The sequence below is a fragment of the Hyposmocoma kahamanoa genome, unplaced genomic scaffold (assembly GCF_003589595.1).
Source record: "Hyposmocoma kahamanoa isolate Upper Pololo Valley unplaced genomic scaffold, ASM358959v1 211, whole genome shotgun sequence".
Classification (NCBI taxonomy): domain Eukaryota; kingdom Metazoa; phylum Arthropoda; class Insecta; order Lepidoptera; family Cosmopterigidae; genus Hyposmocoma; species Hyposmocoma kahamanoa.
This window is the reverse complement of record NW_020653732.1, coordinates 902,423-916,497: the sequence shown is the minus strand read 5'-3', so window position 1 is coordinate 916,497 and position 14,075 is coordinate 902,423. Positions and strand designations below refer to the sequence as shown.

General features: G+C 36.5%; 1 protein-coding gene across 1 annotated transcript in view; it reads right to left on the bottom strand.

Moving 5' to 3' along the window:
- LOC113227617 (homeobox protein GBX-2-like) overlaps positions 1-1,914 on the bottom strand; it is a 24,690-nt gene extending 22,776 nt beyond the window's left edge. Inside the window, exon 1 of the mRNA XM_026460582.1 lies at positions 1,545-1,914. Coding sequence (XP_026316367.1) covers positions 1,545-1,914 — 370 coding nt within the window. The remainder of the gene's footprint in view (positions 1-1,544) is intronic.
- Between the last annotated feature and the right edge of the window lie 12,161 nt (positions 1,915-14,075).

Below are 14,075 nucleotides of genomic sequence, written 5' to 3'. Positions count from 1 at the left end.
TTGTTAACAAAATAATCTTTAAATATTGTTTGTGTTTCATTATTTTAATTTACTCGTAGAAAAAGTGTTGTATGCAATAATTACATTATTAGGTCTTACAACACCTTACACACATCATTATGCAACGATTGCATAAAATACTATTATAATATAAAAGGTTTTATTTTTTACAATTTTATTTCTTGTGTGCCTACACAAGAAATAAAATATAAATGTAGATTTAGATACAGAAGACATGAATTTATTACTATCATTCTTCAATTTTGGCAGATTATAATAAGCTGCACTCTACAGTGTGCTACGTACTACAAGTACGAGAGTAAGAGTCAGAAGACTGGCAGTAGTGTTGTAAAAAACTCGAGTCCGGGAGTCTAGGTACATTTATTTTAGGACTCGACTCCTATTAACAAGACTGTCTTTATGAGTGCATAAAGACAGAGATTCACTGCTCAATGTGTTACGAGCCTATTAAGTTTCCAAATAGACTAGAGTTCGACATTTTTTGTTCACGTAACGAATCTAACTCGAGTGTGGTTAAGTACCATCGAGTACATAACCAAAAATAGAGACGAAATGTCATTTTATTTGTTTGAAATCTATTCTGTCATATCATTACTGTGACAACTGCGCTCCGATTGGCTAGCCCGAGTTTGAAACAATTGACGGGTGTCGTCAATTGTTTCACTTCAAAACGACCAGTTAACTTGAGCTTTGCTATAATGGACGAAAACTGCAAAATTACATATTTAATATTTAATTAAATTTAAACTTACCCCGGGAACTGTACCCGGGAATGTATACTTGTACCACCTATTGTAAACCATATTTTAAGCAAATAAACATCATTCATTAATTCATTCTTCACTGTTAACAGTGAAGAAGAAAAAACATAGTGACCAATTGTTTGGCGAGCTATCTGAACCGTCACTTCGGGTCAAACTGCTGTCAACCAGTGCACGTATAAGGGTGAATAACGAAGAATGAAGCATTAATACTGTACCGCACGCAGCTAACGGGTCTTAGTAGCGGTCGTTCAAGTCGGTAGCTATGTCCTGAGACCTGGTAAAAGATGAGCTAGATATCCTCCAGTCCCTCCGCCCGCTCAAATTATTGTGTGTGAACTGGAGAGTTTCGGCGTTGAGAATTGAACGTGTCTCACAGCTCCGCCACCAAAGAGGAGATTTGATTATGGACTTTAGAGTCAACGACTTAGCGGTGGTAACCGTTAGTTGTGCAATACGCAACGGGAAGTGAGCATACCTACAGCTCCGATACCTATCTGGAAAGTAGGGAGGGTACTGTGCGTGCATCTGGGGCAGCCCATCCAAGGCAGTCTCGCTGGCCGAACGGCTACAAAAAAAAAAGGCACTAGCTTTTTGAGAACCGAACGAAGTACGTGCAAATGCTGATCTGGGGTCAGGACCTGACTGGGTAGGTCCCTATGCAGGCTGGCTTGCACAGATTATAGTGCCCGTATGACAAAGAAGTTGATAGGGAGGGTCACTATAAACAAAACGTGTGTAAAAAAGATCCGGGAACTGTACCTTGCGTGTTGTCTTCCCCACCATCGCTGTCAACTTCACTGCCAACACTAACGGGGCTGTCTCTCTTACTTTCCTCCTTATTTTCAGTCGCTTGAGCTGGATTTCCCAACATCCTGAGCCATGGTTCTGGGTAACCCAATAAAAAAGGAAAACTGACGCCATTTTGTTGCAAAAATGGCGCGTTAAGGTAATAGCGCATCCGATTTAATCCATCTAATCGTTCTTCATTTTCTTCTTCAGAATGTCGAGAATTTTCCGATAGATTGTTCTCTATATCGATTTCTGGTGATTTTCGATCTCCTATTAAGCTTTCTATTGAAAATGGCTTAGGAGTTTTCTTTGTCTGAGTTTCAATTATTTCCGAATCCATTGTTAATTGTTTATAATTATTGCTTTTACAAGAACAGTCTTTTAAAATACGTTTTATTTTAAATATCACTTTTTAAAACACTTATTTGTTTAAATAAACACACAGAAAAATATATTACAATTTAAAAGTAATTTACGCTAGTAGTTTTTTTAATCGTAGTCACAGATAAAATATTGCTTTTCGTAATTTGGAACGCACAGGACGCGTGCGTTCATCGACAGCATCGTTCAAAAACTCACGTCCCAAAACGAACATGGCGATCACGCCCACTCTACGGGGTGTAATCAAAACGTACAAAACACCACACACTACCGTTTCTAAACAAAATTGGTTCAATAAGAATTGAACCTTACGACGTCGGCGTGGTGCTTAAATTTACATTTTCGGAATATCATTGTGGTTGGTATTGTCTGGCCACTCCTCCTCTTGGTTGACTAAACTCGCCTAATATAAAATGGTCTCTGACGTTTCTTTTTTATTAAAAGTGACCTTGCTTTAAAAACCCATAGTTGGTTTGTTAATTGCGTTCATTAATTTTTTTTTCAACAGTCCACTTCAATTTGGAATTACATCCTTAAAATTAAATTTTCCTTAAAAAACCACTAGAATGTGCAATAAAAAAACGGTCGCTATCTGTTATAGACTGAGTTAAATTTTCAGTTTGTTATAATTCCAAATATTGTGACAAAAATAAACATTTCGAAAAATCAAATGAAATATCATAGTTAGATACGTTTTACTTTTTTAAATGAATTTACGTGACTTGATTGTTAACTAGTCCGAAAGAGTTCTGGTTACATTGGTTAAATTTCAAAGATTCTCATTCTCCTGTTAGAGTGAAAGAGACAAAACGTCACACACACACGCTCAGTATGACATTGTCAGATGTTGCATACATTTTCACATTGTTTAATTTTAAAATTTGCGAATGTTAACTCTATTCTTAATCAATTACCAGCAAAAACATTTCGAAGAGCTTATTACACAGACTCTATTTTATCGAAAAATTAACTTTCTTTACGACCCATCAAATCTTACTTTTGCTTCAAAAACTTTTAGCATTCTGGTACATAAATCACAAAACTAGCTCTTATAGAGACGAAACAACGTTGATTTTTGAGAAAATGTTCAAGTTTGACGAAAGCCCTTTCGATACCCACGTAGAGGAGCGATTAACAACACTTAAAGGAAGTGAGTGAACAGAACACCAATAGCACACATTTGTGTGTTAGAAAGAGACGGCATGAGTGATATTTGAGGTTAGTACAGCGGTAATTGTCGACGATCAAAATGTGTTGCCAGAGTCAGCGCTTTGTACAAATTCATTCTCTCGTGCCTCGTTTGAAACGTGCTGAAAATAAAACGTGTTTAGTGTGTAGCTGTAATTTCTTATTCGTATTCACCACGGCTAGGGTTGGTTGGAAGACTTAATATCTAGAGTCTATTCTAGAGTTAAGCTCACCTTTATATTGTCCTTTGTAACATGTAATTTTTAATGTATTTTCTTTGTGCAATAAAGAATTATTACCTTTTGATGTTATACCACTTACACACATTAATTAGGATCTCATGAATGAATATGTCTTTTAAATTTATATGAAATGTTTGTATACAAAGTGAAAATAGATTGTTTGTAGTTATATCTTTGATTTCCAGATTTCGTCGCAGGGATTCGAATCATTGTCCTTTTAATAAAGAAGCAACCTTCAATATTTCGTAACCATTTGTGATCATGCATTAAAAGTGTTTTGCAATTTTTATGACTTACGTGAATCACAAAAATATGTATTACCTATGTGATACTTTATACACACCTGGAAACTTAGACTAGACGTGGGGAAGGACATAACCAAGAACTACATAATAAACACAGGGTTGCACCCGTACAGCATATTTTGTCCAAAACGAAGTACACATGTGTATACATTTATCATTTACAATATTTATTTGCAACATCTTAAATCAAGACTGTCTGCAAGAGCTAAACGGGTCACTACCACAGATTCTTGTCTCCATACTCCAAGTACGCGGAAATTGTATAATAACTTATAGTATAAAGTTTTTGTTTCACTATAGTTTTAAACCTCGTAAATGGCAATGGGAAGCATATACGTCGCCCCTTATATGAATTTGTGACGACGACAGCGAAGAACATTATTAGATTTTTAATTCGGGACTTAATCACGTACAAAACATGTTAATTAATTCGAGGTAATTAAGTTTCGGATGTATTGCAACTTCAGTCTCGAAGGGACTGAAGAAATGGGTGTCAGCATCTTCTTTCCGTGCGAGTTTTTTTAACTACCCGCACTTGATCTTCATTGTTTATTTGTGCACCAGTGTTGTCACTAGACCGGTACACAACACTCACGATATCTGGCGACTTGTCGGGCAATAGGTAGGTACTTGATGTCGTTTATATTTGCTAATAACTAGATCCCATGACGATGCAAGCTTAAAACCGTCTTCACGTTCGATTCTACTATAGTGTCACTATATTATCTAGTTTATTGGCATTTATATAAAAAATGTGTGAAAATCGTCACTGTCAAGAACAGCTAGTTTATTTTTATTCCTTAATTTGTATGTCTACTGCATTTAACAAAGGTTATTTCAATAGGTATAGCACGAGAATACTGTGACAAATACCATACTTTTCCAATTAATTTTCACAACCTGTATCTAAAATAATAATGTAAGAACGGCACGCTTTTACGCCGAACAGGCCCCCTTTCTACCATACTCATAGAAGGCGTTAGTTGATAAGTGAAGTTGTGACGGTGTGACCTCCTTACACCGTCATCCCGCCTTTTTGTATCGTCTCTCTCCATTCGTATCGTATCGTTTTTTCTTCTTCTACTCATATTTAAATTCAAAATTTTAAATTGTTCCATTTTACCTCGCATTCTGATTTTATTTCTTTTTATCGTCACTCTCTGACCCGATCGCGTAGAGAACACATCGTCTTCCTATTTTTTTGAACCGTTTACTATTTTACTAAAAATCTTTTTTACATATTTTAAGACCATGAATATTGTTAAAACCGAAACAAATACTTTTATAACTGGATTTATAACCATTACCCTTTACCCTTTTGCACTCCCGAACGTTGAACTCGCAGCAAGACTAAGACCTCGAACACTAAGCGAGATCTGCGGTCTTCTGAACATTCCAAGCGGTACCAGCAGCGGCACACGGTTTCACTAATGTGAAATGTGGATTGCAAGCTACATTACAACCTACAGAATTCCACCAGACCTCCTACAAAGTTATTAGCTAAGTCGCTGTTCACATGTGAACACCCCTTTGGCAACTACGACGACAGTCATTAGAGAGTAATTTCGCGTCCCCCGCCACTTACCACTCTCGTGCCACGAAATTGATTGTGGCTATTTCCCGCCGGTGAATTTATGGTTGTTAGTCGAAATGATATGTGGCCGATGTTTTTAGATAGTGATTGGTGGTTTTGTTTGCTAATGGACAGTTTGTAACTATCTGACAGTTGCTTGCTTGTGTATTTTGAATTAAACTACAACATTCATAATTTCAGAGTTTAGTAGCAGTTTTTTGCTTGAGAAATGGTTATTTTTCAAGCTACTGCTCGTTCACTGTGCTGACTTCCCTGAGAAGAACTAGCAAGAAACTCTAGGGATTGCACTTTGAATCAAATTTGTATGGAATCTAGAGCCATGTCGTATCTTTATTTAACATGTAGTCTTCAATTTTGTAATATTAATTTCGAATTAAAATACTTTTAATGTAAGTTTTAAACTTAGAAAATGATAATCATAATATATTCTCCGGAATCTTATTGTAAAAACGTATACGTTCCCCATAAAAGAATCGTTTACCTTGGTTAAACGAAATCGGGGTACCATGAGTTTGGACTTAGTTCTAAGGTTAATTCTTTCTTAATTAAATTATGTATATTTTTAAGGGCATACAAAATATTTGGATAAATGTACTGGTTATGGGACAGTCATTTCACCTATCCTTAAACTTTTCTCTGAGAGAAACCCGAGAACCTAAACGGTACCTAAACAAAACGAATCGCTCGTTTTTGCAACACAAATATGATTTGTATATCTGCCGCTTTACCCCACAGAGAATTCCGTAGGACATTATACTATGGAAGTAACCAAACTATTCTAGCAGTATCAACAATGTGAGCATTACTGCGTGCCGATTTTGAAGAATAAAGGTGGGACACTCACACATGACACTTTTCAACTTACGTCTCAAAATGACGGGCGCAGTGGCAGTGCCCCACAGATCTTTGCGATTTAAAGATTTGAACGCTCCCATATCTTTTTTACATAAGTTTTGTTTATAGTAACCTTACCTCCCTCTTGGTTATACGGGAAGGGCACAATAACCTGTGCAAACAAGCCCGCACCTACTCAATCAGGTCCTGACCGTAGATCAACCCGTTTGCACGGACTTATCCGGTTCTCAGAAGGCCAGTGCCTTAGGTGAGCCGTCTCGGGTGCACGTACAGTACACTTCCTTTTTTCAAGGTAAGTGACAGACGTGTCACTTACCACCACACATCTTGTTCGTCGCGTCGATCGAGTATATAACCAGAAATAGAGACGAAATAAGGGCCATCCATCCCTGGCAGCTAGTCAGTCAAACGGTACTGATGTCACTTTTAAATATCAACTCTCGTTGGCGCTGAAATCACAAATTAGAAAGCTGAAATAGTACAGCGCCAATAACTGACCTGTGTGTACGTCTCCGTATATTCCAAAAACGTTCTGTATTTATAATATCTCTAACAATGGGGCTATTCCCTTCGGCGGTGTGGGAAAAACAGCAAAACATCTAATTACAAAACAAACGGAATAACATTTCATCGGTAATTAAAGACTAATTTTTCAATTTTCGTCCATTATTGCAAAGCTCAAGTAAAACTGGTAGTTATGAAGTGAAACAATTGACGACACCCGTCAATTGTTCCGAATTTCAGCTCAGTTTGATTTGGCAGAATAGTTTTCAAACAAATTAAGTGACATTTTGTCTCTATTTCTGGTTATATACTCGATAGCCGCGTCATTTTGTATTATAAAAAAAATAAATTGTACAGTATTTGATATTCCCAGAAATACTTAAACAGTGCTTTCAATAAGCAATAAGATCTAAACAGAACAACAATTCCATTATATATTTTATGACTTGTCAATGGCGAGGTGTTGGATTATTCAATATCTGTGAGAAGCCAACACGAGACTTGGTTTCCAAACGAATTTACTGTCAAAGTGTCAATGAATTTAGATATTTTGCGGTTTTAACGCGAAGACAATGGATTTTTATAACAGCAATGATCTTTTGATTTCTGGGGTAGGCATCCCTAAGATTTTCCGCCAGGAATCAATATTTTTTATTTAATTTTATCAGGGCTTACAGCCGCTTTTACAACATGGATTGAAATTTGATTAACCAGATGCCAATTAAAAGCTTTTACATACGAAAATAAGAAAACAAGACTTCTATGAGAACACAAGAATCTCTTCCTTATCAGTCACGTGATAAGAAATTATTAGTCATAATAGTGTTTGTGTTCTCAACGCTGCTACAGTCGTCATTGACTTGGTTACTTACTTACTCCGCTGGTTCACAGACTCAAAATATGTCCCGGCCTCCGAAATGAGATGATGCCACCTAATTCGGTCCTGTGCAATCTCTCGCTAATTAATGTCTTGTAATTCGAACTGGACCCCGATTCAGAACTCTTCGATATTTTAACCGAATCTTTCGATTGGATATCGTTCTATCGAATATTCCGAGTTAAACGGATACGATATCGTTATCCAACAGCATTTACGGAGTTAGTCGGTGAAATGGATTATATATGAGAAATGAAAATCATTTTATAACGTTTTAAGACTAAATATAGGAATACATTAGCCTTGCACTAAATAAATTAATAAAATTGAACAAAACTACATTTAAAATAATATGAGATTCCTGTATTAAATTATTGCTTTGTAAACAATAGGACGATCGGTAACTTTCATTCGATAACTGTGTTTTGAATAACGTTTGTAGCCGCCGGTTGAGAAGTTCGAGTAATTGTACGGGTGTGACGTCATTTCGGTTCAATTTCGAATACGACAGTTTGACGTTTGATTCGGGTGTTCTGAATAAAAATGAAAAGAAATCTTACGATATCAAATCGTTCAAAAAAAGTAAGGTTCAGAATCGACCCCCAGGTCCGCGTCTACGGCGTCGCTCTAGCAATACCTGTGACGACCAACCGGTGTTCGTCCAGTAGGTCGACCCAGATAGGCTTGCTTCACGTTCCGATCCTCTCCCACCGATCGAACGAAATGTCAAAATTGACAGATTGGCTATTGACACGCTCAAACTGTCATTTTCGAACAGAGGCCTATCCGTGTTCTGTGATCCACCCTCTCAAAGATAGATTGATTTTTAAGATAGCTAACTCAATCCGGAGATCGGTTATTGGCATAGTTCACCCAAAAAATGGATTGAAATATCAATCTTAGGTAGCAAAATTTGGATTAGGATCGATTATTAATTTCGGGCTTAAATGGCCGAGCCAGTGAAGTCTGTGCGCTTTGGTTACGCCAATGATGTTTGGCTGAGCAATAAGCTTTTCTATTTCAGCGTTAACGAGGACTCTCCGGATATTGTAAATGATGTTAGTGATATTGATAAACAATTGTTGACTATTTTATTTTTATAGTTAATTGAATTACTTGTAATAAAATATGATAATGAAATTATATTTATAACAGTGATACGTTATTATAATTGTACATTTTTATTTAACTTAATAATCATAAACATGTAAATTCACATAGAATTATTTGAAATAGTAACTGCGTAAAAACAATAGTTGTTAAATGTTGAAATCAAAGAACTCTTATTTTACGAAAAATAGTTAATCTTTTTTAATATATTTGGTGTAATAAAAAATAAAAAATAAAAAATAAAATGCATTTATTTCGGACAACGTTGATCCATAGGGTGGTAGTATTACAAAACGAACTTTAAATAATAACTATGTTAGTACCTAAATTTAAATGGAGAGAAGACCAGTGCCTTAATAGGCCACTGTCCCACCTGTCAGCTACAACAGACAGGAGTCTGTGACGGCTGGCGCGCATCCTGCGGATCGACGCGCTGCAGCGCTTGCGCAACGTCGCGCCGAATCCGTCGACTTTTGCGACCGCGAACATTCCGGAAGCGCTACAGCGTCGTGGAAGACGTAAAAGCACCCTAAATGCGTCGTTGTATTGGACCCGCAAAGCATCGTGAGATCGTTGTGCGAACCTGCTCCATAGACTGCAAGAATACAACGATGTACAGTAGGTACGCTTTAAATAATGTTATTTTTACTCTGCTGAACCTGCGCGCTATCATGTTCGATCTCATGGCCAATGCTCTGCGCTCCCTCTCGTTATCCGCGTCATCATGCAGATCGTCGGTTACCATGTGCCCTAGATATTTGAAGGACGTCACCCTTTTCAGTTGAGTAATGTACTTTAAATATTTATTAAATATTTTATTAATATGCTTTCACACTACACACACTTATAACTGTAGTTTCTTTTATTTTCTGCTTCGGGACGCATACGTCCGTCACTCTCACTCACTCGGCTAGGGCCCATTGAAAACCAGCGTAAGAACCTAGTCTTGGTTGTGACTTTAGCTGAATGGGATCCTTTTGTACACGCCACAGCCGTGCACATATCAATACAGTATTATGCAACTTGTTGTTTAAATGTTTTCACGCTGTTTTTTGTGTTATTTCTGTTCTAGTTGTATTAGTCTTTGTTTTTGTGTTTTTTTTTATAATGTGGTTGCAATTAATGGTTTCTATTCTATTCTATTCATTCTAAAATTAGTACGACTAAATGGAACATGAAGCAAATTATTGCTACGAAACTTTAGTATATACTTACTTATGCATGTCTTAATTTTTGTAAAGAGGACGTAACGTGCTTAGTAGCCCCAAATACAAAACTTTTAATTCATTTTCTGTAAATTTTACAAATTGCACTGTTAATACAATAGTGTATTAACTCAAAAAGAGGACTTTCTCTGAATCGATGCAAACGAATTACTCACTTCCCACAAAAAAATCATTAAAATTTATGTATATGTTATAGTTCATTATAACACTTAAACAATGCCCAAATATATTTAAAAATAATATAGAAAAAAAAATACTTCAATTAATTAAAAAATTAATTAATTTTGTAAAATTAAAAATAAGGTATTTAATTAATAACTATTGTAACTATAGTGATAAAAATAGGGTGGTTTGCATCAATATTAGACATAACTGGTTGAAGACTGTACCACCTCAGTCAACCGTGACCATGGGCCCGAAACATCGGTATGTTTGAAAAAACAAATATACGCGATTTAAATCCGGAAAAATAGTTTCATTTCCTATGTGTAACAATCGCGAAAACCTAAGAACTGGATAGAAAAAAATATTTCATGTTTTTGAATAAGGATTATTTTGGCCAGAACTAGCTCACATAAAGTGTATCCCATTTTGAGTTAACTAGATATCTTTTGACTGTGTCTTACAATATTCTGACGTCGGTTTTTTTTTATGTGTAGACAATCAAAGTTTACGTTCAGTAATGATATAATATTAAATGTCACATATTATGAGTTACAACAATATTGTAATAACAGTGAGAAATGTAAGTCATGTCGCTGTTCACGTTTACCGTCTCCATCCACACTGTCATCGCCACCTTTAACCGATTCCAATGAACCTTTGACAAATAGATGTGATTCCACAAACTTTTGAGATCGGTTTTCTTTAAAAAAATTAAGTTTTTTTAACCGACTTCAAAAAAGGAGGAGGTTCTCAATTCGACTGTATGTGTTTTTTTTGTATTTGTGAACCGATTTTCATGATTCTTGTTTTGTTGGAAAGGGGGTACTTTCAGTACTAGTGGTCCCATTTCATTTTAAAGAAAATCATCCACCTCTAAGGGTGGCTGTTCACGCATGAAGACTCAGTTTTATAAATAGCGCCTAAATTTTACTTAAGAAGCAATTATATTAATGGACGGTTTTGCTATTTCTCCAATTCAAGGCGTTTTTCTCTCAATATACTTTGAGTAGTGAGAACCGTTTATTATTATCTCCAGTGTCAAGTCCCATATTTTGGCGAACTAGGGGATATTTCAATAAAACGATAGTTTGAACGTTTTGACTTTGACATCAATATATGTATTTGAAATTGGTAAATTTGTAAGAAAATACAGGCACTTGTTTGGACAAGGAAGTGATAATCCCTATGTACGTAATTTGAGACCGCGAAACAAATTGATTGGTTCTTTTACAAATTTAGAAATTGTTAGCTCGGGTACACACAATATGGCCATAAGACTCTATAACAAAATACCTCTTAGAATAAGAAACATTGAAAATAATTAGTTGGCATGAATTTATGTGTACCTATTAGTATTAATATAAATATAGTGAAGTAAGTTAATTGCAGTGCCCTTACAGGGTTTATGTTGGAATCTACTAATAGCTTTAAGACCTTTTGTACCACATAAAGCAATAAATGATATGATTATGAAAACTTAGCAAATAGACGTAATTCCACGTACTTTTGAGGTCGGTTTTTTTAGTACTCTGTACTGAGATTATTACAATACCTATCAAGTGAAGTAAGCGTCATGCATGACATTTGCAGTGCCACTCAGAGCTTGAAATCGTAAAGATTCCACACTGCCACTGCGCCCGTCACCTTGAGACATGAGTTGACAAGTCCCATATGCCTGTAATATCAACAGCACCCTGATCGTTCAAACCCGGAACACAGTAATGCTACATTACTCTTTGGCGGCAGGAATTGGTAAGGCTGTACATCCCTACTAATAAAAAATAGTTAGTTTGTAAATTGAGGTAAATATACTTTATCTACCCCTATAACAAGATTCAGCATTTCATTATGGGATTGCCAACCCTTAAAAATCAATCATAATCAAATAATTTACACTACATCGTCATAACAATATTATAACAAAGATTTATCTAACAAATCGTATTATGCGACATTAGTTATAATGGTTATGACACCCCTAATGATATTAAGCGTAATAATCAAATTATTTCTACCAAAATATGTAAAGGTAGAGATATTTTGTTTGTCTGTACGTTTATTATTTTTATGACATCTAGCAATGAGAAAGATATGGGGAACCCTACCATTGTAGCCGTCACCTATGTGCCCATAATTTCACCAGAACCTTTTTTCTTTTTTTTATGTAAAGAAGAAGGCAAACGAGCCAGTTGATAGGAGGTGATCGTCTTCACCCACCGACATTTGCAATATCAGATGAGCTGCTTATTAAACACGCTTTTAGAAGAACCCCATGTCATAGCGAAAAGGAAACACTTAAGGAGTTCCACATTTTGCAGGTTCGAGATGTCGGCGTGGTCTTACAAAGCCAGGCATCTAAGATGTGGGGATGGACTGTACTCCTTTCGCGGAAGGTGCGATGGTAGAAACGAGACGGTGGCACCAGTTCGAAAAGTTCCTCAGAGCACTCCCAATTATAAGGAAGGTAGAACACACACAGAGAACCAACGTCTATCCGTAGGCTAAGGGGCTCTATACCGTCTGTGAGTTTGGAATCATCGATAATACGAACCCAGAGATGCGAGCAAAACTCCATATGGGGCCGTATTTGTGTTTTATATAACAAAAATCGGTGACCTGGTGAGAAGTACTGCTTCGCTCTATTGAACACCGAGCTTTTTTGAAGCCAGTTTGGCTTTGCTCTGTGTCTGTGTGTCTCTTTTCATGGCCTGAAGCCCAAGATCTATAGGTAATGTGTCATGCTGATCCTCACCTCCAGTACAGAAACGTGAAAGCTCATTAATAAAAATATTTCTTTTATGGTAAGCACCAAGTGACGGCACGAACAAGTCGTACGCCTGGTGGTAAGCGACACGCCTGTCCATAACAGTTGCAGTGCCACTCAGAGCTTTAAATCGCAATGATCTCAGAGGCACTGCCATTGCGCCCGTCACCATTAGACGTAAGTTGACAAGTCCCATGTGCCTGTAATTTCTATTGCTACTAAAAAGGTTGGAGATGGGCTTCCCCCTTACCTTCACTACAGTACTGGATTTGAAGGGTAAGAATGCTGGTAAAATTACTGGCAATCATGATTGACTTGTCAACTTATGTCTCAGGGTTTGAAGCTCTGAGTGGCACTGGAACTGCTATGGACAGGCGTGTCGCGTACTACCAGGCGCTCGACTTGTTCGTCCCGTCACGTAGGACCATAAAATATTATCTTTGAGGCAGTGGAAAATGAAGCAGAGAGGGAGACGTGGTTGCCATTGGTAAAAACGTGGCTGCTTACATACATTAATAAAAACTGACATTATATTAATTAAATTTTTATTGAATTGAAATTCAATTATTTTTTGTGAAATTACTCCACTAGTTTGTTATAATTATTAATACAAAAATACTAGTTTGTTATAATTATTAATACAAAGATCTTTGTATTAATAATTATAACAAACTAGTGGAGTAATTTCACAAAAAATAATTGAATTTCAATTCAATAAAAATTTTATTAATACAGTGAATAGCGACATCTCTCGCCAGGACTGGTAGCTGTAAAGGTACTATAAAGGTACTGGGTGATAAATCTGTCATAGATTTCTCATAGATGGCGCTACGACTAAAAAGTCGTTGAAAGACCAAGTACAAAGACACGATGCAAGCACATAGAAAAATTCGTGAGGTCCGTTGGTTCGTTCCGTGGCTTAGTTGGTATAGCGTCTGCCACGGTATGCAAGAAGACGTCGGTTCGAATCCGACCGGATCGAAGGAATTTTTTCTGAGTGCTTTTTCTGAGTGTTCGATCTTTGTATTAATAATTATGACATTATATTATTATGAAATAATAAATAACCGTATTGTATACCTACATAAGTATTAATAATAGTTATTTGTTACGCAAGGCTGCAAAGTTGTTGTTTGACGCGGGTAGTTGTATTGATACCTGAGCAACCGAAGGGAGCAATAGATTCCAGAGCATAGCGAGGGTTTCAAGCCACGAGACGAAAAACAACTTTGCTGCCATTGACTTACAAATAAATGGACGACGGGTCTAATACAAAAGCCACGAAAAAAA